At 41.0% G+C, this 27,961-nt stretch overlaps 1 protein-coding gene across 7 annotated transcripts; it reads right to left on the reverse strand.

The window, feature by feature from the left end:
* Positions 1-463: 463 nt before the first annotated feature.
* On the reverse strand, positions 464-27,325 carry mybpc1 (myosin binding protein C1). Of its 7 annotated transcripts, XM_031858911.1 has the most exons (33): positions 27,058-27,325; positions 22,957-22,983; positions 21,296-21,367; positions 19,882-20,097; positions 18,731-18,772; positions 18,162-18,197; positions 17,285-17,395; positions 16,880-17,028; positions 16,663-16,780; positions 16,526-16,577; positions 15,860-15,916; positions 15,055-15,063; positions 12,879-13,042; positions 12,623-12,755; positions 10,552-10,676; positions 10,323-10,428; positions 9,898-10,064; positions 9,617-9,782; positions 9,431-9,537; positions 9,188-9,324; positions 8,430-8,589; positions 8,244-8,348; positions 7,971-8,159; positions 7,275-7,409; positions 6,816-6,983; positions 6,585-6,673; positions 6,312-6,507; positions 6,027-6,166; positions 5,775-5,934; positions 5,270-5,406; positions 4,907-5,093; positions 2,869-2,907; positions 464-1,361 (listed from the first exon to the last, which is right to left on the reverse strand). In XM_031858911.1, exons 1-32 carry the CDS (start codon positions 27,077-27,079, stop codon positions 2,888-2,890), a joined length of 3,702 nt encoding a protein of 1,233 aa, XP_031714771.1. In that variant the 5' UTR covers positions 27,080-27,325; the 3' UTR covers positions 464-1,361; positions 2,869-2,887. The 7 variants fall into 7 exon arrangements, with proteins under 7 accessions (XP_031714771.1, XP_031714775.1, XP_031714774.1 ...); XM_031858915.1 differs by lacking the exon at positions 18,731-18,772; XM_031858914.1 differs by lacking the exon at positions 18,162-18,197.
* Positions 27,326-27,961: the final 636 nt, after the last annotated feature.

Here is a 27,961-nt window from a genome sequence, read left to right on the forward strand (position 1 = left end):
GTTTGTATTGATATATTTAGGTTGGCCATATAATAACTTTATTATTCCCCTCACAAACTGTAGTCATTCAATTTAGCTGTTACATTTTCTGCACATGTAAGTCTTAATTCACACCGCCTTGAACTAATTGTGGTGGAGAAATACAGAATCCTTAATCTTAATGAATCTAAATCTACTGGAATAATCCAATGAAACACACATGTGTGAGTGTTTAATTTTATAATATAAACCACCCAAATTCCTTGAAGAAATTCCAAGGATGTGACCACAGTGATTGATTTTTTCTTATAAATTTAGGCTATTTTTGATTAATAAATATATTCATTCATTTATTACTTTTTTAGGTCCTGCATATATTTTAAGTCAAGTGGATTTAAGTAAGGTGTCGTCCACCCTTTGCACCACAATAAATCAAAAAAGTCATAGTATTATAATCCAAAGAAAAAGAGTACTCAAAGCAAAATCACATTTTAAAATTACTTTTTATTTTACTCCATGGGTCATAATTACAAAGGTAAATGCATGCGCACATGACTGAGCATCAATCAAACCTCAAGTCCAATATGAATCTAAAAAGCATAGTGTCGTGCAGAATATGGGCTGTGTGTAAACCTCTACATTTACGCACTTATTTGACATAAATGACCCACACAGAAAAAGTGAAATGAACAATTATTCATTGAATTATATTAATGTGAATTATCTTAGAAGAGTCTGCACATCATTTATCCAACATTACTCTGGTCTATTTATATTTTTCTCGCATATATAAGTTCTGACATGAAATAAAAACACCCAAACATTGTTTATACACTCCCTTTTCCCTTCTTTCAGACCCCGGAAATAAATTATCACCTTCAGCAAACACTCCCAACAAGAATCAACATGTAAAATACGGCAAGTGTGTCACTGTGCTATATATGTTGTTTTTTAGTTTTCTTTTACACGCTACATGTACTTATCAAAGCTACCAAAACACTGCCGGCATGCATCTGAGCTGACACAGTATTTGGAACACAAGAGGGTGGACAAAAAAGTGACCTGGCTTTTTATATTTCTATAGTAATTAGCTCCAAACTTGCACACAGCATGCCACACCACAGACCAGTAAACCCTCCCCCCACACTCCCCCATCAGTCGCGACATCCCTCCATCGCCCCTCCATCCAACCTTCAGGCCGCTGACCTCAGTAGGTGAGAGAATAGGATCACTATCAGCGGCAGATGTCAGCAAAGCTTAAGTGTCTCATTGCACTCTATCCGGTTTCTACTTCTCTTGCTCGACAATCTTCTCGGTCATGTACTTGTCAATCAGGTGTAGGGGCACTCCGCGTTGCATGAGTTCGTAGAAGGTGAAGCCTCCTGAGGGACGAGAGGAAAAACTCATAATATTGTCAGGAGAGGCGGAGGTGGAAGTGGAGAGTGAAAAACAGAGAGAAGAAGAGGAAGGAGAAGAGGAAGAGAAGAGCAAGAAGTTGACAGAACAAACAGAATGCACAGAAGAGAGGAGTTCAAACCACTGGATAAAGAGTGAGAGGAGGAAAGAAATCTGGCCGGAATAGCTCATGTTCGCAATGCACACTCAGTTTGTAAATCTCTGCGTTTGCTCAGGCTTGCAGAACCAGAAGCATGGTTGATACCACTGAAATACAATTCCAGATTAATGAAGCGTACACTGTCTTTAGTCATCCACAATATGCTAACAGTGGTGGAAGTATATCCTATATTTAAGTTTGTTATCGTACCACAGTGCAAATTTATTCTCGTAATAATGCATAAAACATTTTATTTATTGGCAAATGTACTTAAAATAGCAAACATTAAAAGTAAGCATTTAGTGTGGTATACTTAAATATATATTAAATTATTGGATTATGATTTTGAGATCAATTAGCGTAAAAACAACCATTGAGGAGGAGCTCATTTTGACCAATTTATACACTGTTGGGCACTTAAACCTACAACACGTCATCATATTTTAGAGGCTGATCACATGTTTTGTATATAAAATCTTAATCTGCAGAGACAGATAAATGTCATAGAGTTAAAATATATAGTACACAAATATAGAATTTCATTAAATAGATCAGCATCATCCAGCTATGTGAGTCAGTATTGGCCTGCTATCAGATAAGTATTGGTGCATCCCCAGCTAAGCTAAGCTAACTGTCCGTAGCTTCATATCTAATTGACAGACATGAGAGTGGTATCAATCTTCCCATTTATCTGCAAGAAATCAAATTAGCATACTTCCCTAAATGTCAAAATATCCCTTTAATTACAATACTTTAGTAAATGTTACTTTCCACCACTGTAAGCTAAGGGATACAACAGGAACTGTCATACACAACTCATCACTCAGGTCCAAATGGAAGGTGGAAAATACCCAGTGTTAGTAAGCTTTGTTTGGATCCTGTATGATTTTAATTACCAGCAGATATAATATATGTCGATGTCATGTCAACATAATATAAAACACATTCCCAGCTCTGGATTCTTTGGCAAAGGTTAGCAAGTTTGCAAAATGTATTACTCACCTTATCTGTGGCACAAAATAAATGAGAGGTAGTCTTTGAATTCACTCCATTTCACACCAACGACTATGGCAATCAATTCAAAATATTCAAAACAGGGCTGTTAAAATTCAGCCAGCAAAGCAGTACCGGGGAATAATTTGGCAAGAGTTGTCATGCAAACCTTGTTTCATTAATGCCCGATTTCACATGTTCTTTCTCTGGCACCTGCTTTCATGAGGAAGAAAAAGCTGCCACAGTCCCACCGACTGAGAAAAGCAAGGTTACACAAGCAGCCTGGAAGATGCATAATGAATGACATAAGCTTCATATGCCAAAACCATATGAAAGCTTACCTTATATGAGAACATACATTCACAATTCTTGAGTTTGGACTGGGGGAGAGAGAAGAGAAGAGGGGTTAACAAAATGTTAACATGGAGTTATATGTGTGCACCAGGGAATACTGTTGAGTTATTACTGAACTCTTTTATATGAGGAGTTAACTGTGTGGCATAAAGAGGACAGTGGAATCTGTGGAGAATCGTTTAAGACAACACAAAAACATCGCAGCTCTATATGTTATGCCTACTGAGGTGCGACTGGTGACAGACTGTGTGTTGTTGTGATGATGAACAAGATGACTGGATAGAGAACACGGGGGATAAACATCTACATGTGGTGGTGATGGAAATGTGTCACCAGACACACTGTGCACTGCACACAAATGAACGGATTATTTGTATCTATTTAGAAAATGGTGTCCAGGAGTCGGTTGCACCAACTGTTCATGAATTCAAACAGCAATTAGTTGGTGGAGAAAATTAAATAACGGGTTGCACCACACAAATAGTTCTTGCATAGAGATTAATGTAACTTTGTCAGTGAGCTAATTGAGCTTACTGACAACGTTAGCCTGATATTTTCACCAGTTTCGAGACAGCCCCCAGGAACAGCGCCAGGCTTTGAGGCCAATTTGATATAGTGGCCAAACTTTGTAATCACAACTTCTTGGTCCATTACGTGATGCCAAAAATGACTTTTCCCCATATACTTGCATTGTGAAAGGGACATCTGTAATTCTGCAGATCTTTTTTTAATAGGTAAATGAACACAGTATAAAACTTAAATAGCATCCAATAGAGTTATTTTTGTGTGGTGGTTGGGAGGCGGGGTTTAAGGAAACACTGGCGCAATTATTGCTCTATGGGCCGAAGATCCAGGTAATTTTATACCAAGGAAATCCGAAGTTCAACTGCCTGGTATAAAATTACCCAGATCTTCCCAGCCGCTCAGTCTCAGCCCGCTCACATGAACGGCAGTTTACTTTGGATTCTGCTATTAAACAATTTTACAACTTAAAGGACCTAATGAAAAAAGAAAAGATTCAACCGATTTACAGACTTCTCTTTTTCCAATGTAAGTCAATGGGAAAAAGTATTTTTGGGCTCAATGGCATCACATGACAGACCCAGAAGTGTAATTACAAGGTTTGGCGACGATGAAAACTACTTTAACTTTCATAGGAATGAACGGGGGCCCATCTCCACTGCTGAATCCAGTTCTCTTTATACATACATGGTTTAGAGTCAACAGTAAAAGAGATACTATGGTCCACACATGTGACCAGATACTTGATTTAAATGCTCTGAAATTACATTTTGCAAAAACTACATTTCAAATAACACTATAAACAAACTGAATGCTTCTAACTCATGCCATTCATATTTCTTCATATATGCATATATAAATAAAGACGAACCTACATTTACTTATGATAAGCAGGTAAGTTAAATGTATGGTTTGGCCTCCTAATGCTGTTATTTTCGGCAGTTATGTGACAGCTCGTGATGCTACAGTGACTTCCTGTTTCCATAGTTCATTGCTTTGGATTGGATGGAGCTACGGATGTTTCCTATCAGCCAATTTATAGATTAATAATGTCTTTACTACTACAGCTCAGTTATTCCTTAAGTTCTAATAGTGCAACCCGATTAGGAAATGACCAGGAACTAGTTAAAAGTTACTAAGAACTTCAGAAGGACTTCCACACTACCGTAGCCATGAATTTATGAATAGCAGGTGCAGCTCAATCCAGATACTTACATGTCCAGCGCCTATGTGGTTAGCCCTTTGGTAGACAAAGTTCAAACACTACAGTACTCCAGTGGAGTTGGTTTCCCAAAGCCACCTTTGCATCCTTATACTAAGACAGTGACGAAAAGGATTCTTCTGTTTCTCTTTTTTAGATCAAGAAAAAACTATTCCTTTGGCAAAGGCACAGTAAAAATGAAGAAATAAAACAAGAAGGGTGAAAGGCTTTGAGAAACCAGACTCAGATACAGACGGGTTCCCAGTAAGGCCCACTGAGCTCCCATCCTGGTCCACACTCACCTTTGACCTCCAGCTTGCATTCCACTTGGGCCTCTCCCAGGTTGTTGCTGGCCTTGCAGGTGTACATGCCGCCATCATAGGGGCTGGGCTTCCTGATCTCTAGAGTACATACTCCCTGGTTGCTAAACATGCGGTAGCGCGGGTCGTCGAGGATAGCTATCTTATTCTTCATCCAGATCACATTGGCCTGCAGTCAGAAAACCGAAACGTCAGCAGCAAGCACATTTGGCACATTAGGAAGAGAATCAATGCTATAATACAACATGATCCTGAAGGACTACAAATACTCCCCACCCCCTGACTGCGCCTAATGTAACCCAACACTTTACTATCACATCTAACTTGCTGTGGTTCTGCACCTACCCTTGGGTTGGCACGGACACTACAGTTGAGAGTAGCGTTGTAGCCGGCAACAGCACAAGTGTTGATCAGCGGCTGCGTGAACTTTGGCGCCTCCATGAAGTCGTGGTCGTTGAACTCGTGCGTTTTCAGCTGCATGCCTGTTGGGGTAAGGGTAAAGGAATGGGGTTGCGCATGATACTGTCGCTGAGCGGTATCATGTGGGAAATTCCCTAAGTGATGAGGGAAAGACAACATTTTTTTGTTTATCATCGGCTGAGTCTACAACATTTTAAAGTGAGTCTGTAAATCAATTCAGACTCGCTTTAAGGTGGAAAACATCACTGACAGTACCTTTCAGATAACAGCTGTGAAAAGAATAGTCAGCAAATGAAAAGACAACTTTATTGACATTTTTGACACGTGAAATGCAGGTGATTTGTTCCAAGGTTCTGACTTTGGAAGCATTTTCCCCCATCAGAAATTGTTAGTAACCATTGACATTTGCCAATATGGCAGTCATTGTTACCTTCTTTGACGATGACTGCGCTTTTCTTGGTTTGGGTGGCAGTATCGCTCGGGCCACACATGTTCTCTGCGAAGATCCTGAAGAAGTACTCGTTCCCTACCACCAGCTCTGTGATGGTGATGCAGGTGCGATGGTAGTGCTCAATGCATGTGTACCATTCCTGAAAAGCAGATTGAAGCATGTCAATGTAAATATTTATTACAGATCATTTGCAATTTCAGTTTAGTATATTTTGTAAAATTGATCTCCCACCATTGTCTTCAAGTCTGCCTTTTGTATGGTGTAGCCTGTTATCGGGGCGTTGCCGTTGTCTTTTGGAGGAGTCCAGACCAGAGCCACATTTCCTCCCCAAACATCTTCAATGGTCACACACTGAGGAGGCCCGGGTAGGTCTAGCAATCAGAGAAAATATCGTGACTGTTACTGTCGACAGCAATGAAGAGACTTAGATTTCTCAATTAAATTGAAGACTTTTAATATCTTTTAGGGCATTTTTTTCAGGAGACAGAATTTGATGCTGTTAAAAACGTCACTCACCTACGACTTGTATGTCAAGAATGGCCGTGTCCACGTGGTTTTCAACCTGCACAGCCATCTCATACTTTCCAGAGTGGCTGCGTTCCGCTTTACGGATGAACATTATGCTGTCACAGTCTGTGTTGCGGATGCTGACGTGGGTTGGGTCTATTGCCGTGCCCTCTTTCAGCCAGGAGACCTTCGGCCTGGGTTTGCCCTGCAGACATCACATACACAGTTTATGATTCTGCTCAAAGACACAGCGGATATTGATCGTTCGGGAGGTTGCTATACCATAAATGGCACTACGAGGTTGACTGCTTCTCCAACTCTTCGAGTGTATGTCTGCTTCAAGTGTCGGGGGACGCGGATCTTGGGTGGTTCTGAGGAGGAAACAGACCATAAGGTGTCAATATTGATGTTTGTTTCAATCTTTTCCTTCAAAACAATCAACTCTAAAGTCATGTAACAGAAAGTTACAAAGGTTCATGTTCAAAACACTCCACAGCAGTTTTCAGAGCTCACCAATAACCTCTTTGACCAGGACAGAGTGCTGAATGGTCCGTGGAGCGCTGGGTCCGGCAGCGTTGATGGCTTTGACTCGAACTAAAATTTTAGTCCCTGGAGTCAACCCAGTGATGGTATACTTGGTCTTCTCTGTCAGCTCATTGTTGGAAACTATCCAGTCATCAGCTGTAGGGAAAAATCAGTCCAGCTGAATAAAAAATTCACTGAAATTTATTGTGGGCTGTGACAAACATGTGCAAACAATGTAAGGCCACCACAAACTATGCGACAGCTATATTTGGGGTGCATAAGCTCTAAATCGGCTGCTGGTGTATCACATTGTGATTTAGGACCAATAGTTTAGATTAACAGTAAAAGGTTTCACACCATTTCTCTCATAATTGTCAACTTTTGTCTGGAACAGAACAAAAATCACACAGTCTGTCGTGGCTTTTAGTAGATTTGAGGTTGTCTCACTTCCTTCTATGCAGTACTCTATCAAGTATCCGTCCAGACCAGCAGCTCCGATGGTTTCAGGAGGACGCCACTTTACGGTCACTGTGGTGTCGGTGACATCGTCCACGACCAGCATGGTTGGCTCACTGGTCACAGCTGAGTGGAGAAGAGAGGTTTAGAGATCAGAATCATAGCAACAGTCCAACAATGGGAATGACCAATATCGCAAAATATCCATTTTGGCAAGTCATGAAGACGTGAGAAAGGCACCTCTCACTCTGGTTGGTATGCTCTGAATCTGCATATCAGATCTCATTAGTCCCTGCTCTTTCCATCTATTCTTGTATTCTGAATCACATTTAACTCCTATTGAACCCTCTGACAGACCTGATCTCCTAAACCTCTAATCCGCAGATGATTTGGCAGGCATTATGAAGACATATTTAATATCCTCTAAAGCTCCTGCATGTCCAGTGGAGGTCACTGTCAGAATGCTTGGGATGGTGGGCTATCGGGAGGAACAGCTGCGTCGCCGGGCTACCAAGGGCAGATCACACATGCACATGTCACTGGCCCACTCTTTGAAATTTCCTCCATTATCATGAAACGGTTAGATAAACTGAAGCCTCTCGTAATACTTTCCCGAACAGATTATTGGCAGTAACAGCTCACAGGCCAGTGTTTAGACTGCTCAGTGGAGACATTTGGGCTACTCACCGAGGGGAGTAAAGGCTTTGGATGGTTCACTGGGCTTGGACACACCAATGGCATTGACTGCAAAGATCCGCACTTCATATGGCACGCCTTCAATCATCTTCTTGGGTTCTGATGCTGTTTCTTTGATCAGGTCAAAGTTGAGTCTCATCCATCTGGAGCTCTGTTTTTTCTTTCTCTCGATGAAGTAGCCTTTAGAGGACGGTCGGAAAGCTTGTCATTTAACCCCCTACACATACATTTAAGCTGCTGTAATAAGTAATAAGTGACGTTTACCTAATATTGGTGAACTCCCATCATATTTTGGCGGATCCCATGTCATTGAGCACCAATCACCGCCCACCTGTGGGACCAAGGGAGCATCTGGAGGGTCAGGGATGTCTGCAGAAAACATAGCGTCATGTTAAGGATTGAAGAAACTTATATGCAATTCTCTACCTTTGTGTTTTTGTGATCACTTACCTACAACCTTGATTTTAATGCTGGCTGTGGCTTCACCGGCCTCATTCTGCAGGACAATCTTGTAGTTGCCTGTGTCCTCCCGCTCCGTGACGTCAATTGTCAGGCTGGTCTGGTCGCCGGATGTTTCAGCGCGGACGCGATGGCCCGACTCAAGAATCACCTAAAGCAAATGAGACAGAAAAATAATTACATGTAAGCCTTTAATGTGAAGTAAAAATGAAAGGCTGGGAATATTTTGTTATTATCAATAAATCCCATGAAATTACCAACAATTTTATTATTTATTTCATAATTTATGATTCATAACTTGTGTCTCCGAAGCCTGATATAACTTATTCCTATTTTAAAGCTCCAAACACCTAAATTTGCCTCTCTGTTGCACTGCGTGATACGTTCATTCAATACTGTGAACAAGGCCGCTGTAGTTTATTTTGAGTCAATCCCACATACACAGTCCTGCTGCTGAAAATACTCAAAAGAGCACCTAATGTGCTTTAATCTGAGTCTTGAAATAGTCCTCATTAATGCATGTTTATTCCTGTTTAAGTAGCGTTTGATAAAACCTACTGCACAGCTGCTTTTTCTAAAAAATGAAAGGCTTAGGCCTGAATGCAAGACACAGGATAGGGTAGTACTTTGGTATGGAGTATTTTCCTGTTTTTTTTATTTGTTATCAAAATTTAAATTAAAATTAAAAATCAAAATAATGCCAGCCGTATGATTTAAAAGAGTTTAACACTAAATAGATTGAAGCTCACCCTTTCTCCCTTCATCCACACCACCCTGGGTGCTGGTTCTCCACTGATGGGGATCTCCAAGCGAAGTTTGTTTCCCGCCACAATTGTCACGGTGTTGTCTGGGAAGTTCAAGCTCTCCAAGTGCACCCTTGGTGGGTCTATAGAAAATTTAATTACACCATAAACATATATGTTATTCTGCTTTTTTTCAGTATAATGTCAAAATATAAAATTGCGCAGTCCAATGAAGAACAGGTCGTGTACCAATAATGTGAATTTTGGCAGAGAGGCTCTGTGAATATCCCTCCGGAACAAAAGTGTAGTCTCCTGCATCGTGAAGGGAGCCGGTCGCAATCTCAAGACGATGAGACCTGGAAAGCCAAAATTACATTAGACAGCGTTTGTGTGAAATTGGTTTTGATTGAACGGAGTTCAAAATGGATCGCATACTTATTTTTGTGTAAGATGTTGATGCGGTCATTGGGCTGGATCAGCTGTCCATTCCTGTACCAGCGACCGGGGACGTTGCCCGGGTAAATCTCACAGTGCAGGTTGATGGGCTGACCGAGCAACACTGTTATATCCTGAAGGTCCTGGAACACCTTCAGCGGTTTCACTAATTAAAAATATGAGACAGGTGTAGAACAGAATGGAGCACATTATTAATACTGATTCCTTTAAAAAACATGCAAAGACACAGACATTGTGAACAAGGCTTGGATGCTACATACAGTCAACCTGTACATGAGCCTCAGATGTGCCGCCGGTAGCCATGATGGAGTAGGACCCAGTGTCCTCCCTGGAGGCGTCATCTATCACCAAGAAGTGTTTTGTTCCTTCACACTTAACTCGGTATCTGGAGCGCACTCCTGTTGGAACCTCAACACCGTTCTTCATCCTGAAGGAGGAAGAAGCGTTTGAAAATAGTCGCATTCACACACGTCATGGTCAAAGGACTGTTAGTGCTAATGTCCTTTAATGACTACACGACCCACAATGCATCCAGTCAGAAAGTCATTGTACGTGAGTTTGTTGAGGTTAAAAAACATATTTCATATTTCCATTATCCTTTCCTCTGACAAACCAGTGGCTGGCCACAGAGCGGTCCAGTTTGAGTTTGATTTGTAATTTTTTGACATCTTAAAATGAGTCTCACCATTTGACTTGAGCACCTTCTTCTGACACCTCGCACTCCAGCTCAATCCTCTCATTCACTGTGGTCTTCACAGCCTCAATATTTTTAACTATCTTCACTGGCAACTCTGTAACGCAAGAGAGGAAAAACAACACATTTCTTTTTGATTCATACACTGACCGATCTGCAAGATATCGTATGATATATACAGTTCTTTATAAGTTATATAAAGGTGAACCGGTCGAGATACCTTTGACAAACAGCTCTGTTGAGCATCTTTCGTCTCCTGCAGCTACAGAATATGCTGCGTCATCATTCAAGGAGCAGTTGTTGATAACCATAATCCTTTGTGTGCCCTTCATCTCAAAAATATACCTAAAAAGAAAGTCCATTAGTCACATCACTGATCACCAACACTATGTATGAGTCAATATACCAGACAATGTACAATATGAAGGGATTTTATTACAAGAAATTAAGGGAAGGAAAGGCAAAGTTGGCTGCAGAATCCAAAAATCATTGTTAAAATCAAAATGTACAGCAGTGTTGACACAATAAACAACATCATTATTCAACATGCATCAAGTGCACTTCACAAACCCAAGAGTCAGGTTGGACAGAGGGGCGGGATCACACCAAAGCACTGACATGGAGAAGAGAGAACCGACTGGACGGATGGACTTACTTCCTTTGACTTAAGGTCAGCAGTGGAGCCAGAATAGGGCCGGAGCACAGGGAGTGTACAGTAGGTGATTATGGCAGACAGGAAAGAGCGTAATGATATGACACACAGATAGAAAGACAGACAAAGACAGAGAGACAACATGCTTGGACGGGTTTATGTAGTCGGCAAACAGTGTCAAAAGAGAGAGAGAGTGTGTTTTTTAAAGTGAATCTTCTGAACAGGGAGCCCTGGAGAAAATGCAACAGGAGACCAAAACCAGAAAACAGCAATAACCTCCCAAATGGCTTTAACTTTGCATGGCTTTGATTACAGGTCTCAGCTAATGAATGCAAGGTTAGGCATAGTGTTTATTTAGTTTACAAGTCTGTAATCCTAATATATACTCTAAAATTCTATAAACAAACCCTATTAGTTGCAGAATCATTTTCACTCGATTTGGTATTACACCCTATTATGAGATATACATGTTACCCTGTTATGAGATATACATTTTGTCATTATTATATATTTCAAGACACATAAGATTAAGAACGTTTAATGAAGGAACAAAAACATGTTATTAAGTTTCAGTGGTTGATCTTAAAACAGCATTAAATGACTTCTGGCTAACTGGAGGCAGTGAAAAAAAGTTATTGTCATACAATATTTATTATAGCAGCTTTAAAAATGTAGCTTTTTATTACCTTTTAAAGGGTTGTATAACAATAGGTTTTGTCAAACCACTATTTCCAAGGTCAAGAATAAGTTTCACTGTGTCTAGTATTATTTCACCCAAGTCTTCACATTTAATAAATAAATACCTGTTGCACTAAAAAACCTGCTAAACACGTGAAACCATGTCCTCTCCAGTCCTTTCAGTCATAGATTTGAAACTAAATCATGACTGCTACATAATAATTGTATTGTTGTTGTTAAGGCTATAGTGGTAATGGCCTGTTAAAGTACATGATCTTTATTTAAATTTATTTACTATGTGATTCAGCATCTATTAAATTTGTTCCAAAGCCACACTTGGTTAAAGACCTGTAAAGGAGGTACCACCTGTTTCCTGTACAAAGGAGGACATATACACTTAGTTAATGGCAACAGTTGACACCATACACTGTATTTACCTCCAGATGTAGCTCTAGGGCCTTATATATATATATATATATATATATATATATATCCGATGGAGTCTAATATTGGCCACATTTAAGAAATAATAACAGCCAAACAAAAAAAATCTGATCTGAGCAATACATTTGAATTGAGCATTAAAGCTGGCAGTGTGAACGTAGCCTAATGTGTGTGTGAGTGAAGATGCTGTAAGGTTACAATATAAATACTATATTACTAACCCACATTTAGGTTTTAATATATTTCTATTTGTAAAAATGTATGTCTCTGTGGCACATGATAAAGTAAGTAAGTGAATTAGTAAAAAGAGGACACAGACTGCATCTGTGTGGTGTAAAACATGCTAACCATTGTGCTTTTGAGTGGAGACAAAACATTATGTGAAAACACATAATATCAGAAAGAAGAAAGGCGATGCCACAAATAAAACGCATTTTTAAAAACGTGCGTTTTATTTGTGCCGTGTTGATGGGGAGAGGACAAGGAAAGAGAGGGAAGGGAAAATGTTGTGACGTACTTGGGAGAGGATCTGATTTCCTGTCCGTTCTTGTACCACTTCAGGTCAACTGTGGGGTCGGCCAGATCGACCACCAAGCGAATCTTTCCACCTTTATCCGCCTGATATGCCGGTTCCAGTTTCTTTGTAAAAGCTTAAAAAAGATGAAATAAGTGTTGTAAAAGAGACGCCAATATCAGGATTCCCTTTAACCAGACAGGAAGACTGATATTCACCAAAGGAGCACATCCAAAATCTGTGAAAGAAACTGATTTACCTTCGCTTTTCTTCTCCTCTCTTGGGATCTTCTTCATCCTCTTCAGCAGACCCCTCAGATCCGTGATGCCATACATGAAGGCGATCTTCTCGTACTGATCTGGCCGGGCGCCCTTCAGGATCTCCCACACATCCACCTCTGGAGTGTCATCCACCTTCGCCTCCCTAGTGGAGCCGGATACGAGGGAAAGTTGTGAGGGCACGAGTCAGAGGCTGGTGTTTGCGACGTGTCCTGAGGAACTACTCATTAACCTCTAGAATAGATGTAGGGTCACCCTTAAGCTTTACAATCTCTGCTTATTTTACTAGGTTAATGCATTCCTTGGTTCCTGCCCTGCCATTTTTAGGATTGTATATCCTATTTCGTTCCTCGGGACATGTCACGCAAAGGGATGGGCATGGTGAGCTGTCTACCAGTGCTATCAGCTCTGGAGTCAAAGTATTGGAGGGTTAATTGTGTCTGCACAATATTATTCACGAGTCTATGCAACGGGATTTAATCTAAAGTGTCAAAATGGAGCCACGGAGCACAAGTCAGGAGGACTCATGATCGATTGCTGGGGTGTGTGTGGTAAAATATTGCAGTTTCTTAACAGCTAACCGAAAATTGTCTGATAAAATGGCAGGAAGTTATTACAGGGAACTTCAAAGACGAATCTATCCTCTAAACAAGTGGTTTCCATCCTTTTTTTTTTAACCCCTTAATACAAAGCAACATCTCCTTTTGACCCCCCATCACGTCTGTAAGTTCGCTGTTCGGTCTCTGCGACAAAAAAGAAAAAGAAGATTGGAAAACAGTCTAAAAATAAACATGTCTATTAGAGTTTTGTTTTCTCTTGACCTCTTGGTTAGGTCCTCAATGTCCAAAATGTGTTTGATCACATTGTGGCTCACAAAGCAGGTTTCTATTCTCTACTGTTCTACTTTGTGCTACTGTTCTGTGGCAATTTCCAACGTTTATCTCCGTAGGACTAGCTATCGTTCTGAGATCAGTGACTCAGTTAAATGCAATAACGAGAGTATTTATAACATCTATCATATATGTGTTTTTTCTGAAAGAGGAAACCAGTGAAGGGAGATTGACAAAAAAAGTTATCTTTTAAGATCTCACACTCTTGTTCTTATTCTATAATATTCTAAGATTTAGGTTTGCCATTGAATCCACAACAATGATTGTAAAAAGGCTTTTTAGGGTTTCTAGCATGCATTGGGAAAAATGAAATGGGAGCAGAATGAAGAAGGAAATTTGAGTTGGGATCTTTTAGTTTGGATAAAATACTTTTTATCAGGGTTGAAGGATTTTACTAGCACACAAAAGCACACGCAGATCAATAATGGAGAGTTTTTGTTTGTCGTACAACTTATTGAACTGCTGAACGCTTTTGTTTGTAATAACATGATATGCAACATGCAGGGATATCGGGGAAACCCGTGACAAAGATTTTAAATGTTGACTTTAACATCTTTCATGTTGCTCTCATGAACTGGCCCATCCCTTTGTTTGTTGTCGGTTTGAGTGTTCAGAGATGCTCCGACGCTGTTAGATAATGACATCGAGGAGGTTAGATTTTTGAGATCCATGTTAGTAAACACAACGTTCTGGACATGTTTGTGTATTAGTTTACATAAAGAACATTCAGACAGCCCTTTCTTTCATAGACATTTTCCCAAAATGTCTGAAAGATTGGAGGTGAATAGCGACAAATATTATTCCATTCTATGTTTGTACCTCTCATCTGTTTATTTTCAGGCAATTACGAAGAAAGCTGAAATAAACATGGCGGTATATCTCTATATTTTTTTAAGTTGAAATAAAACGACAATGTAGAGATAACACTATTCTACAGCATCATTTCTCATTGGCCCACTAGCACATCAATAATGATCCAAAACGGTGCACTCTGCCTCATGAACGTGGCGTTTGACTTCACGACTCGTTGAAGAGCGGTCACCTCAGAGTGTTTATGATGCAAGGCCCATTTCCATCATTACTGATTGCTGACAGAGCGGTTAGGAATGCTGCCTTCAAATGAAGTGTTACCTTACTACAGGAGGCCAACACTCTTGCTCGTCCAATTCCTAGAGCTACACGTCATGCTGGGGACTCTACAGGATTACAGTACTCACCCGCAGTAAGGTCTAATCGTTTTAAAACCTATGATTTTCTCTCTACTAACCTTTGATTTCTGAATATGTAGGGGAGAAGAAGAGACAAGCCCAAAATAAATGTATAATTTCACTGGTGAAGTGTGTCCCTGCCTAGGACTGGTTGTACTTACACTTCACGTTGCACTTTATCATCTGAGAAATGCAGCCACTACTGTAGCTTTGGTAAACCAGAGGTTTTCAAACTGTGAGGGTGCATCCCAAAATCTGCACAAGTCATAACTCAGTCAAATCTCACTAAACAGACGCGATGCACATATTTTTAGATTTAGCGTGATGTGCACTTACAGGGGATAAAATGATCTCAACATTTAAACGTCCATAAATCAGCTTATGAGTCATAGAATAAAGACGCTCTTAACTCCAGAATATGCCTGAGAATCATTACAGCTTTACATCCTCAAAGTATTCCAGTTATATTTGGCAAACAGGAACTAATAGCTACTACAGAATACTTTCAATGGTGCCAAAACGTTAACAAATATCGGCTAAATACAACTAAATACCAATAACTGAGATGAAGCATGATTGTCTCTCAAGTCGACGTAAAACAAAGACTAATGATATGACTGACTTAAATCCATTGAGATTAACTTTTTTCATGTTGCACTATCAATATTTTTTGACATTAGACGGGGATGTTGCGCAGTTGTCTCAATTTTGAATGCGGGCCCTCAGTGTCAGACTTCGAAAACCTCTGGTAAAGCATAGTGTATCATCTGAAGAAATGTACGTGCCACTGATACAGTAGCCCAATACAAATCAAAGTAAAAAATACTGAAAAAGACAAAGTCTGGGTCGGGATTTGATTCTCACCTATGTTTAAGAAGAGCACTAAAGTCAAGCTCCCCTGCATCCTCTTGTCCTTCACTGCTGTTGTTAACAAGGAGAGATTAATACAGATTCAATCAGAGTTGAAACAGTTACAGGCACTATAAAACAATGCTAAAAGAGCAACACAAAGCAAAGTCTCAATCGATGCATTAGCTCCAAGCTAACACATGACTAATGCTTACACAAAACCACTTTATTTTTATTTTCCGGATAAAAGTTTGAAACAGGGTGTTTTGTGTAAGGCATTTTAAGAGCGGTCCCAGGCAATATTGCCAGAGCGTGGCAACATTGTAAAACTGGGATGCTTTGCATTGCTTTCCAGACACATTGTTTGGAGGGAGATGTAAAATGCAAGAGTTGGCCTTCAATTACACATTGTGTCGGCAGGTTGAGTTGTAATTACCTTCGAGAAAGGTTAATGACATCATTACAACCATCTTGTCACACTTAAATGTGGTACAATAATATCACTAGAAGGTGAACTGTTTATTGCACTTGTTGTTTTCTTCACTTTTCAGGGGCAGTTATCAGTATTGATCCTATTTCCTGGAATAAATACCTTGGTTTGTTCAGTTGAAGTAGAAAAAGAAATACTGTACTGTTGCATACTGAATTCATAATGGTTGCTGTTGACAGTTCTTTCGTTACCTTCTTTTGAAAGCTGATCGAATATCAAAATTCTGTGAGCCCTGTTCAGCTTCTGTAAGACAGCAACAACACATATGCTAGACTGTATTTTGTTAACACATTAGAATATAGTAATGCTCCTTGATGCTTTAACAAACCTTTAACTTCCAAGTCAAAGGAACAGCTGTCAAACTTGTCCTTGTAGCTGACTTCACACCTGTAGCTTCCAGCATAGTTGTCTTTGGCCTTGATGATGTGCATCTCAAATGTGTGCATCTGCCAGGGAGTGATATATAAGAATTGGTTTAACAGCGCTTACTGTGAGGTGTTGCTCACGTAGGAGCTGGGACAGGTGGGGGCCTGGCTGTACAGTACCTTGGTCAGTCGGTCAAAGGTTTCTTTCAGCTGTAAGTGCTTTCCTGTCTTGCTAGCTAGATCCATCCATTTTCCTTTAAACCACTTGACCGTGGGTTTGCGGAGGAGATCTTTGGCCTCAACCTTGGCAACAAAGGTGATGTCTCCACCTTAAGACACAGAAAAATACAATGTGATCGCAGAGAAAGAGGTGTCCAACAATCCAGTCAATAAACCATAAATGTCACACTAAAAGTTTAATAAAATATAAAACTATGGCAAGAAAGCAAATAAGCGAAGTTCCCAAAATGTGTAACTATTTCCTTAAGTCTTAGAGAAATCAATGTATCACCTTCATACAAATCTTAATAACGAATTCGATGTCTTATACCATCTTCATCTCCTCTTTGCTGCGCTATCACTCACCCACAGGGATAACAGCACTTTGGGGACTCTCTAACATCAGGGTGGACTGCGGTGGGCTGTCAACGGGCTTGTCCAGGTCATCTGGGCCCTGGCCGTCTCCCAGAGACCACACTGGTCAGCCAGGAGAAACACATACTGTACATGACACATGTACATCTCCATCGTCATTGTGCAAGGAAAACATATAGCAGTACATTTCAAGATTTCATACACTCACCTTTCACTTTTGATCTGAACATTTTAGTCTTACCAGAGGAGAGTAATACAGTCAGACAGACAGATTTTCTCACTTTCAGCCATCACTTGTCATTCAGCAGCAGAATGTAAGCTCTTTGCAACATTGAAAGCATGAAACAGACAACATGAAACATAGAAAGGGTGTCCGATAAGCACAACAGGCCACATTTAAGGGGCATTTTCATCATCCTGATTCTCCAGTCTTCTTTGTAATGGGAGGTCTGAATGTGGATGAATCACACTGTTGCCATACAGTTTGTATCCTGGGCCCGTCTTTACATGTTATGCAAGTTCACCATTGACAAAATGATCTGTCAAATGTTGTCTGCTACTTTTCAATCCTTTATCCTGATGCTAATGAAAAATATTTCATTTTCCAAAAGCCCCATCATGTCCTACATGCAGTGATGGCGGACATATTGACAGGAAAACAACCTTATTCATGTTGCACACCATATTGTTAAGACAAATTAACCTGGATAACACTAAACCGCTAACAAGCTTCCATTTGACCGGCTGTGACGGAAAACAAGAAAATGGTTGAGACCCAATCTCAATTTCTTGATGCCGATCTTCCTCTTGTGTATGAAAACAAGGGTATAATTTCCATATTAGAATTTTTTGGCTACCACTGTATTACCTGAGTCTTTTCTCCCTGCAGCTGGAACGCTATCATCTAAACAAAGACAGAGAGAAATTTACAGCATATTGTAAGGAATATTACTGTAAAGTCCACTGAAGCAAGCACACACTCATCAAAAGTAAAAGCAACAAGCAACTACGGATTAGCAAGCGTTGACCTGAGGGATTCTGATTCAAAGGTCTGAAAAAAAATCAATGACATGCTTTGTTTTGATTACTGATCGCAAAACGTAGATCTGACTGTTATGACCAGAACACATAAATGGCAATTTATGTGTTCAGACAAACAAACAAAAAACAAACATGTTCATATAACACTTCAGAAGTCGAATTATCAAAAAAAGAAACATAATTTGTATTAATGGGTGTATGTTAATATGTTAGCAGAGGTTTTCTGAACATTTTCACCGTCTTATATTGAAACGCTTACTTCCAGACACACAAAATATCTAAAAATAAACATGTCTCTAACACTTTTCCTTCATTCAGACAGAGGGTAATCTGATTTAGAGTCGGCTACGGGTTTCAGAGGAACTAAAATAGTGGGATTTAACAGAGGGATCTTACTAGGCAGCTCAATTGAGAGTTTCTTGAGTGAATTGGCGTCCTCTGAAAAAAAGAACAGTTATGATTGAAATTAGTGAGGATAAACTCATCTATTGTAGGCGGATTGATGAATATTGTCTCTGAATAAGGGTGGGTTTAACTAGCTGCTGCAAGTTTTCCATTGAAAAGCTTTTTACACTTTTACACAAGCCTTAAAATTAACTTATTTGCCACCTTACCAACGTTTGTACGTTAAGTAAACTTACAGTAGTAGCACAGCGTTGAGCCTAGTTTAGCCTAATAGAAATCAAAGTACTCGTCAAATACATTTTTCCAAAGGAAGGTTTTTGTAAGTTTTGGTAGTTCTTATCAGACTGATGTATGCTCAAGTGTTGTTTTTTTGGGATAAGTTTTAATTAGTTATTCGATGCTAAGGGAGTGTGACATCATGATTGACAACTGTCCCCGAAAGAAGAAGAAGAAGAAGAAGAAGAAGAAGAAGAAGAAGAAGAAGAAGGTGCCTTTTTGACAACCGCCGCTAGCTATAACAAAATAAAACATGATGAAGACAGCTAAAGGTCTTGGCTGTATTTAATTTTTATTTAAAAAAAAATTCCCCTGCTTATGCATCCAGTCTTTATGCTAGGCTAAATACATGCTTCACTGCTTGCAAACTAGTTTTGGTTAGACAGACAAGATATTGATAAGACAGCAAGTAAATAAATTTCCCAAATGTATTTTACAAAAGTAAAGTAAATGAGAAAGTATGTGTATCCACAAAAAAGGGAATGCCAATGCCCAGAAAAGTTTAAAACGTAACATTGAAAACTCTGCACCGAAGTGCAAGTATATATCTTTTTTTACTTATTTGATGTCTGCATGCATTTAAAGCCATGTAGGAATTAGAGCATTGTTTTAAAAGCAAATTATCAATTGATCCAACCAAGTGAAGTCCAATGCTTTCTGGGAAGTGAAGGTAATCTATTACCTTTCAACTGAGACTAAATCTAGGTTTTAGATCACTTTGCCATGCTGCTGAGCCATGTAGTGTGCAACTGAAACGACTAGTAGGACTTTCAGGACTTGTTTGCATTTTAAGTGAAAGAGCTAGGGGGTTAACCATGCATTGGAGAGAGAAATGGGAATCACTCAACTTTAAAAGTCGTACTTACCAGTTGGTGGGGGGGAGCAAGGGCCCTCTTCTTTTCTAGCAGATTTACCAGACTCTGTTTGCTCTTTTACCCCGACCCCACCAGGCTGTGGTTGGTTTGAGCCATTCTCGATGGGGCTCGGCTCCTGAGCCACCACAGCCTGTAAAGGCTCAGGCTCTGTGGCCTCTGGTTTCTTCCCATCAGTCTCTACTGGCTCTTTCCCCTCTGCTACTGCTTCTGTACAGCAGACAAAGCGCCAAGCTGGAGCAGCAAGCATTGGGCACAACCACCGGTGTAGCCTTGCAAAATAATGCTTGCTCAAACAAGGTGGGTATAAATAGCTAATGACCAGATAGCCCTTATATTAATTGGTGACATTTGAGTAATGAAGGTAGATTTTACGACCATGCTGATGGCTCTGTGAGGTTTAGACACACAGCTGCTCCTTGAGCTAAATGCTAACGCCAGAATGCTAACTTGCTGACATTCAGCTGGTATGTTTTGCATGTGCACCATCTTAATTTTGCATGTTAGCATGTTACTGTTTGCTAATTAGCACCAACGTACAGCTGATGGGAAAACCATTGGTATTAATGGTCTGAAACAAAAAATTCTCCCAAAGTCAGCAGGATTCATTCTCTTTGCACAATGAATGTCTGCACAACATTTCATGGAAATCCATCCAATAGTTGTTGAGATATTTCAGTCTGGACCAAAATGGTGGACTGACATTGTCTCCCATAGAGCCATGCTGCTAATATGGCTAAAAGAACAACCCAAATCGGTCATTCAAATTCAACTAAATCAATTCATATTGTATATGAATAGAGTACATCTAGTAGAATATACAGAGCACAAATATGGCCATCATGTCTCATGTTATAATCAGTTGCACCGGTGGAGCAACTATCTGGTCATTGCATATCTTATACTGTAAAGTGATCAAGGAAGGAGTGATTTACTGACTCATACGGCATGTAAGGATCTGATTGCTTGTATTATATCGTAAACTGGCCTTTGACTAGAGTCACCAGAGTCAGTAAAACCCAATTTCCCCAATCCCTCTCTCCCTCCTTTGTTGATGACTCAGTATGTCACACAGTTGCACCAACACAAAGACAGCCACAGCACGAGATACTGTCAGCACCAAGCGTCAAGGCAAATACAGGTAGAGCACTGCAGGCACGTGGATATGTGCACAGCGAGTGCAGTTGTGCTCTTACAGCTAAGCTAACCTAATTAACGTATTGTGTAAACATACAGCGTGTTGAGCAATCATACATACACAAGAAAAGTACAGTTTCAGGACTCTCAGAGTGAATTATTTGAGAAAAGAAAAACGTGATCGCACACACCAAACGAAAACACGTGATGTGAAGGTGATGTGCAAACGAACTCTGGGGGGGAAGTGAAGGGGGCGTCAGGGTTTACCCACCTGGGGGTGGAGAAATCTCCAGGGAAATCTCAGGTAGGGGCAGGGCACCGTTACTGTCTGGGGCAACACTTTCTGAGCATGTGACAAATATAATGGTGGATGGAACAGCTGCTTTTTATAAGCACAAAAGCTTCAGCATCTGCAATGCCTCTCTCAGTCATTCAAATAAACACACACACAACTTGACCCACAGATGTCACACCGGATGAGATGTATAATTGTAAAAGATGGAATGTTTTTGAGTGTCCTGCTGTTTTGTAATAGAATGTAGAGAAAATGACTTGAAGAGTGGCGGATGTTTGGCTGGTCTGAAAGAGCTTTGGGGTTGTCCAATGACATAATGTTGTACATACTGTGAATTTGTTGTTGTTTTTTTCCTTCATATCCTCTCTAGTTACAATCCTGTGAATTATATCTACAGAGTGAATATTCACACCCCCTCTCCAGGTTTCAAAATAAACCTCTCGACGGTGAAAACAAACACACATAAAAACACACAACACGCCTGCACGTAGTCATTCACACATTATCAAAATTAATCATATTTTTGTTTCACCATTCTCACATGTAAAACAACACAGGAAAAAAAACGAATTCTTAGACTATTTTCCTGCTTATAAATATACAAAATGTGCTGTTAATATGTCAGGATTAGGATTATACAAACGTCAATGAGGTTCACAATTGAAATGCACATTACAAAAACGTTAAAATAGTACTTAGGCAGAATCATACTTTATACCTCCATCGAGGCGTTGTGGTGGTTTTGCTTCAGAGGCCTTATTTATGGTGTAGGCAGTGAGTGTTGTAGCATCACCACAACACCCACTGGAAGTGTCATGCATCATCAGGCAGTATTTATATGCATTTTACAACTGTTTTCATAATCTATTTGAGATAAGGCCGGCATGTATTGGCAATGAAAAAGGCGTCATTGGATCATGAAATGCACATAAACCCTACATTTATATGTTCATGTGTTGTTACACATGTTGTGACCTGTGTTTGGCAATAAAATATTATTGCCCACCAAGATTTGACTGACAATCTTTGAGAAATTATTATCTGACAAATCCTGAATTAACCCAGTAACATTTTTATGTACACTGAGCTCTCCACCCCTCCCGACCGAGTTTGAGCCTCAAGATGCTGCAGCTCCAAGGTCAAACCTCAGCGGGGGCAGAAAGCCAGTTGCATGCCGGCACCTTGCTCACATGGGGCTGCGGGAGCGGCAGCTGAATCAACAGAGAGGGATCAGCAGGCTGGCGAGAGGAATGTCAGAGATACTGACAGCTTGGTCGTTGCCACAGATCGCTCTGGAGCACAGCAGCTCGTCTATACTGCCGACTATTGGCTGCACATTTACACTCCTATGTGACTGTGTTTGCACATTCAAGCCAATTTCAGAGCGTCGAATATTATGTTACGTGTGTGTGGGCTCAGTGCCGGAACATCTTGTTGAGGACAAAGGTTGGTGTTTGACATGTACACAGAGGTATTCTCTTGGGTTCCTTCACTTTGTCCTTCTTTCACCTGTGCAACTACCCTTCTTCTGATGACTATATATGTCTGTTGTTGTGCATACTGTACTTTGTGCAGCTACAATCTGCTACACTGTGAGGTGACAGGGGGAGATTAGATGTCTATCGCCGTTCGCTCACCTTCTGGCTGGCCATTTGACGTCTCATCTAAAAGAAAAAGAAAGAAAAACGAAACACATCAGTACCAAACATGATAACGAGATGTCTCGCTGCATGTCCTAATCACTCAGGAATGTCTTTCCGTTTGTGCACATCGACTGATTTTATTGATATCCATTCACTACCAAGCCGAATCCTCCTCCTCCCGGATGACTAGCTCCTTGTGCTTAGACACTATGTTGTCTTAACTGATTATGAAAGAGGCCCACATGACACACCATTTGTTTGCCCTCTGCCTTGTCTAGACTTATGAAACTAATGGTGGTGGGGCGGTAGCGACAGAAACATGTTTGAATACGACATTCAAAACCTGCAACAGGACTCAATGCGAGGCCTCAACAAATCAAAGCATCCATACATGCTTGGCATGCAATGACGGGGTTAAAATGAAGATGAAGAGCCATCAGAGGTTCTCTAGTACCAGCTTGTTCTCATTCACATGGCGTCAAATATCGACGCTTTGTCACGCCCCTCGGCGTCTGATGTCGACGCACAAGGCACCCTGTAGCGTCTGTATGAGACACACCAGGCTTTCAAGTAACTGCTGTGTAAACCCATCTGCGTCATTATTGGATGGTCAAAAAAAAAAAACTACAAACGCGGGGAGTTGTTTGAGACTGGTGTTCATGTCCCAAGGCATTGCTGAGTTAATTTGTTACCTGTTTTCCAAACTTATGTTACTTATGTTTAGAGCACCCACAGTGGAGCGTCATGGTTTGACATGCCAAATGTGTTTAGTCTTCAGGTAAAATCCAACACCGAACTATAAATCAAAACCTAACCTAAATGAGCTCAGTGCACGGTTGTCGAAACGAGAGAAGGACCTCAGAGACTGGACCAACACGCAGTCGAGTGGACGACAGGAACAGGTGTAGCAACTACTTAGGCTTACTGTACTTAAGGTGAGGCCTCCATCCTTTTATTGTTTATGTTGTAGCCTGTTGTGGGCTAACCTAACAACAAATTACGTTGCCAATACTACCTGTGCTAAGACAATGCAGTGGCAATGTTTACATATACATATTTAGAGTGACAACGGCTTTGTTGCCGTCACACATCCCGTTAAACAGGGATTTAGTATCCCTTTAATATTAAAATGATATGGGTTAAAAAGACCCTTAATCAGTATCAGTTTCCTAAAAGAGATTTTTTTAAACCTTGTCTTTCTTTAGTTAAAGGGTATTTGAATATTTTTCCATGGAGTGCAAATAGTTTATGGTGTCAATGAAAAGCTGTATGAGGGGTATTCGAGCCAGCGTTCGATAATTTATTTTTGCATTTGCAGCCATAAAGATCTTAAGACACATATCCAAAAAGTAGAGAGGAATGAAATTTCCATAATCAAACCCATCTTTCTTGACATTAAGTGTCCCACTTACTCCTCAAAAAGCTGTGAACAATACCAGCCTTTTACATAACCCATCCAAAACACTCAGACTTGAATATCTTCTTTGAGAATCTTAAACTTTTGAGAATCCTTCATAGACAGTCTCAGTTTCTCACTTGCAGCTGTTTGCACCCAGTCTATGAATACTGCAACCCATGTATGTCCACTGACTATGCACCATTTTTAACAGCTATTTTCCTCCCATTGCCTCTTAGCCATTGCTCTTATCCGTCCAATTGTAACGATTCCCTCTGAGCATTCCTCGTCAAAATTAGCCGCGCTACCCACCTCACTTCAAAACAATGCATCGCTGGCCAGCGGGCCACAATCCTGCAGGGTCACATCACCGCGCTCTGTCTCATCTACATTGGGATAATGAGAGTGGAGAAAGGTTTTATTTCACCTCTGAGGACTCCCAGTGCAGCTGACAGGGCTGCATGTATTTTCAGCTGTTGCCCCTGCTGGCGTGCAGACAGAAGGGCTCATACAGACTCCGATGTGAGCCAAACTGTCGGCAGCTTCATTCTTCCAAATAATGACCTGTATTGATTTAATACACTGACATTAATTATACTGTTTACCCTTGCTGCGGTTGTGGGGTTTATTTTAACTCTGGTAAGACAAGAGGAGCTTCCATGAGACTTTAAGAGTCTGAGGAGATATGAGCACTGTAATTGGGCAGCAATTAGCTGTTGACAGGCTTTTTCCCCTGTATCTTACCAAGGGTTTGATTTATGAGGTGGTATTCGGTAACACAAAGCACGTTGTCAGAAGACAGAGCCCAGGGAGAGTGATGAACTTCAAGGAGAGTTCACGACTGAAACCCTAAACTGAGTGGCAGCTGAGGACAGCACTGTAAGGACTCTGGGCACGGGGTCAGAGGTTTATTGGGGAGGTGTCTGACCTCTGAGCGATCCCACCTGAACTGAGGGTGGCAGGGAGATGTCTGTTTTGGTGTGTGGCACAGGACGAGGAGAGGAGGGGTTTGGTGGCTGTGAAGGGGAGATGGCAGGGAACAAGGGGTGGGGATTAAAAGTGCGCTCATTCTGAACTATTCCAGGGACAAGAATCCAGGTCCCAAGAGATCTGCGGGCAACTCAGCCAGTCCGTCATCTCTGGTTTGGACTTTTTAAAGGCTTGAGAGTGGGGTGTCTAAAACAACAGCGCTGGCCTTCTCCTCTTCAGCTGTTCAGACTCATTTAGAGAACAATACTTTTCTACTCTCATTTAACTGCCGCTCTTGGCTATGCAGCTATTTATGGGTAGTGTTTGTGGCCGACTGGAATCTGCTGCCTCTATTTCCCCTCAGCTTTATCTCTGAGGGGATCAAGGATGTTTATGGCTGTGGAAGAACACTGTAAGGGCAACTGTGCACAATGCAATGGAGCATCTAGATGAAGGCCAAGCTGAGCTTCACATCATTTCAGGATCTTGGTTTCCTCTAGCTTTGGTGAACGTCTACTCTTTCTTGCACCACCAAGAGATTAGGATAAGATTTAGATGTGAGAAATGGGATTCTGGAGTTTGCAGCTGGCTGTTAAAAGTTGTGATCTCCCCAAATGCGTCAATGAAAGTAAAAGAGCGGCCTTGAACCCAATCTTGAAAGTGCAATGCCCACTGTTCAAAAGGCAGAATGTTCAAGCCAATTTAATTCATATAGCATAAAATCCCAGGTTTTCCACAAAGGGGTTTATAATCTATACTGAATATGCCACCCTCTATCTGTAGACTGTTGGTTCTGATAAAGAAAAACTTAAACATGGTAAAAAAAAGGTAGAAACTTCAGAAAGAGCAACAGAGGAAAAATCCCTCTTTCAGGACTTAGTGTCTATGTGCAAATCATGCCCGAGGTGTCAGGAACAACCACAGACAGATCAACGGTCCCCTGTGGAAGGCTTCCAAAGATCCGAACAAAATGTCCCATTCTCTCTACATGGGCATGTCTGGGTCGACGGCGGACCCCCAAAAGAGCTGGGCTAATGGGGAGGGTGGGAGTAATACCATATCCTAATGACGGACAAGAGGGGATTTAAAGGGAAAGTTGATGGACATGATGGTACAGATGAGTGACGTTGTGGTGTGTAGACGAGGGCACAGGATGCTGTGTGGTTGAATAAGGAGTCGAATACCGGGCAGGGGGCAGGTCTGACGGGTCGGCTCCCATCAATCATCACAAAGACAAACACAATTAGGCTATTATTTATCCTCATACAGCGAGGCCCTTGCTCCAGTTGCATCATCCCTCACAGGTCTTTGCTTGTGTCAGTCTCGGCGCTCATTGCCATTCCTATGCTGCGCTACATCATCGTGTCTTTCTCCAGCTGGATCACACAGAACAATCCACTATGCCCACCACAGGCGACAATAGTATCTGCTCATAAACCTCAAATATTCTCCTGTTCCCCGCGACGGTAGAAACATGCATGCATTAGTAATACAAAACCACCGTCAAAGTCACTTTGAGGATTCCTATGAACGAGCTGGCAGGTGAGCCATAAAGTGATGGAGTCGCCTAACTTCCCTAAAACAATGACAATAGATATAAATACAGTGAGCCAATCATAAAAAAATAACAAAAAATACTTTAAACTTACTTTTGCTGTCACATTAATTTAAACCTGCAGTAGGCTTATTATGGATTTTGGCTGTCACATGCTGGAGGCAACAACTCCTACCTTTCTTTGTGGGCTCTGGCATCTTGAGCCGCGTCCCAAGAAAATAAAAAGCGTCAAGGAGTCAAAAGGTGCAGGTTTGCAGGTTAGGTTGTTAAGTGCCTTCAGAGTAATGCGACTCTACAGGAGGCCAGGTAAGACGCGGTAGCCCTCTCGTCCAGGAGGGAGAGAGATGACGGTAGAAGAAGAAGAAAACTCTGGAAGCCCTTGGACCAGAGTGATGGGAGATGAGGAGTGCACTGGGATACGGTTTGGAAATCTCAGTGGGGGAGGAGTGGTGACAGATCCAGGAGGGACAGGCTTTCAGGCCTTATATAGAGAGATGGCATGCTCCTCCTCTCTGTAGTGGTCGCTGCATCAATGTCCCCGACCCACTGGCTGCTGTGCCAGCTTTTTAGATGAGAAGAAGTAAATGTTGCCAAATTATGCATTTTACTTTGTACAAGTTTATTGGATTAAAGTTCAATATATTAGTTTCTTAGGTGAAGCAATGCGACTTTATTTTCAAATATTAAGAGTTCCGCAGAGCACAGATTTTCTGGGTATTCTTCTGAAATTACAAAAGGCGGCCTGTTTAAAGGAACAGTTTGACTTTTTGAGAGTTGGGTGTCTCCACTCAAAGTATTAATTTAAGACTAGATGTGTCATCATTACTTCCATATTTCCACAACAGGATCAGGGTGAGGGCTGTCACCGGGGCATCAGAGGTGAGTATCCTCAATGCACTACAGCAGTAGTTGAAGGGGAAGGAGACTGTGAAATCAGGAGGTGGGATATAAAAAGAGAGAGGTGTTGTCATTGTCGTATGTAGGTCTGAGGCCAATGTAATACTTTCCATCAATCCCAGATGATATGCAACATATTCAGAGAATCTGTGGCTATATTACAAAAGAAAAGTTTGAGATGG

Source organism: Anarrhichthys ocellatus, unplaced genomic scaffold, assembly GCF_004355925.1.
Source record: "Anarrhichthys ocellatus isolate YVR2014 unplaced genomic scaffold, GSC_Weel_1.0 scaffold21, whole genome shotgun sequence".
Classification (NCBI taxonomy): Eukaryota; Metazoa; Chordata; class Actinopteri; order Perciformes; family Anarhichadidae; genus Anarrhichthys; species Anarrhichthys ocellatus.

Excerpts from the sequence above, each read along its gene's own strand:
- mybpc1 (XM_031858911.1), bottom strand. The coding sequence starts at position 27,079 with ATGCCAGAGCCCACAAAGAAAG. Across the intron at positions 8,590-9,187 it reads TGTGGATGAAGGGAGAAAGG|GTGATTCTTGAGTCGGGCCA; the intron begins GTGAGCTTCAAT and ends CATTTGCTTTAG. Across the intron at positions 5,935-6,026 it reads AGGCAGACTTGAAGACAATG|GAATGGTACACATGCATTGA; the intron begins GTGGGAGATCAA and ends TCTGCTTTTCAG.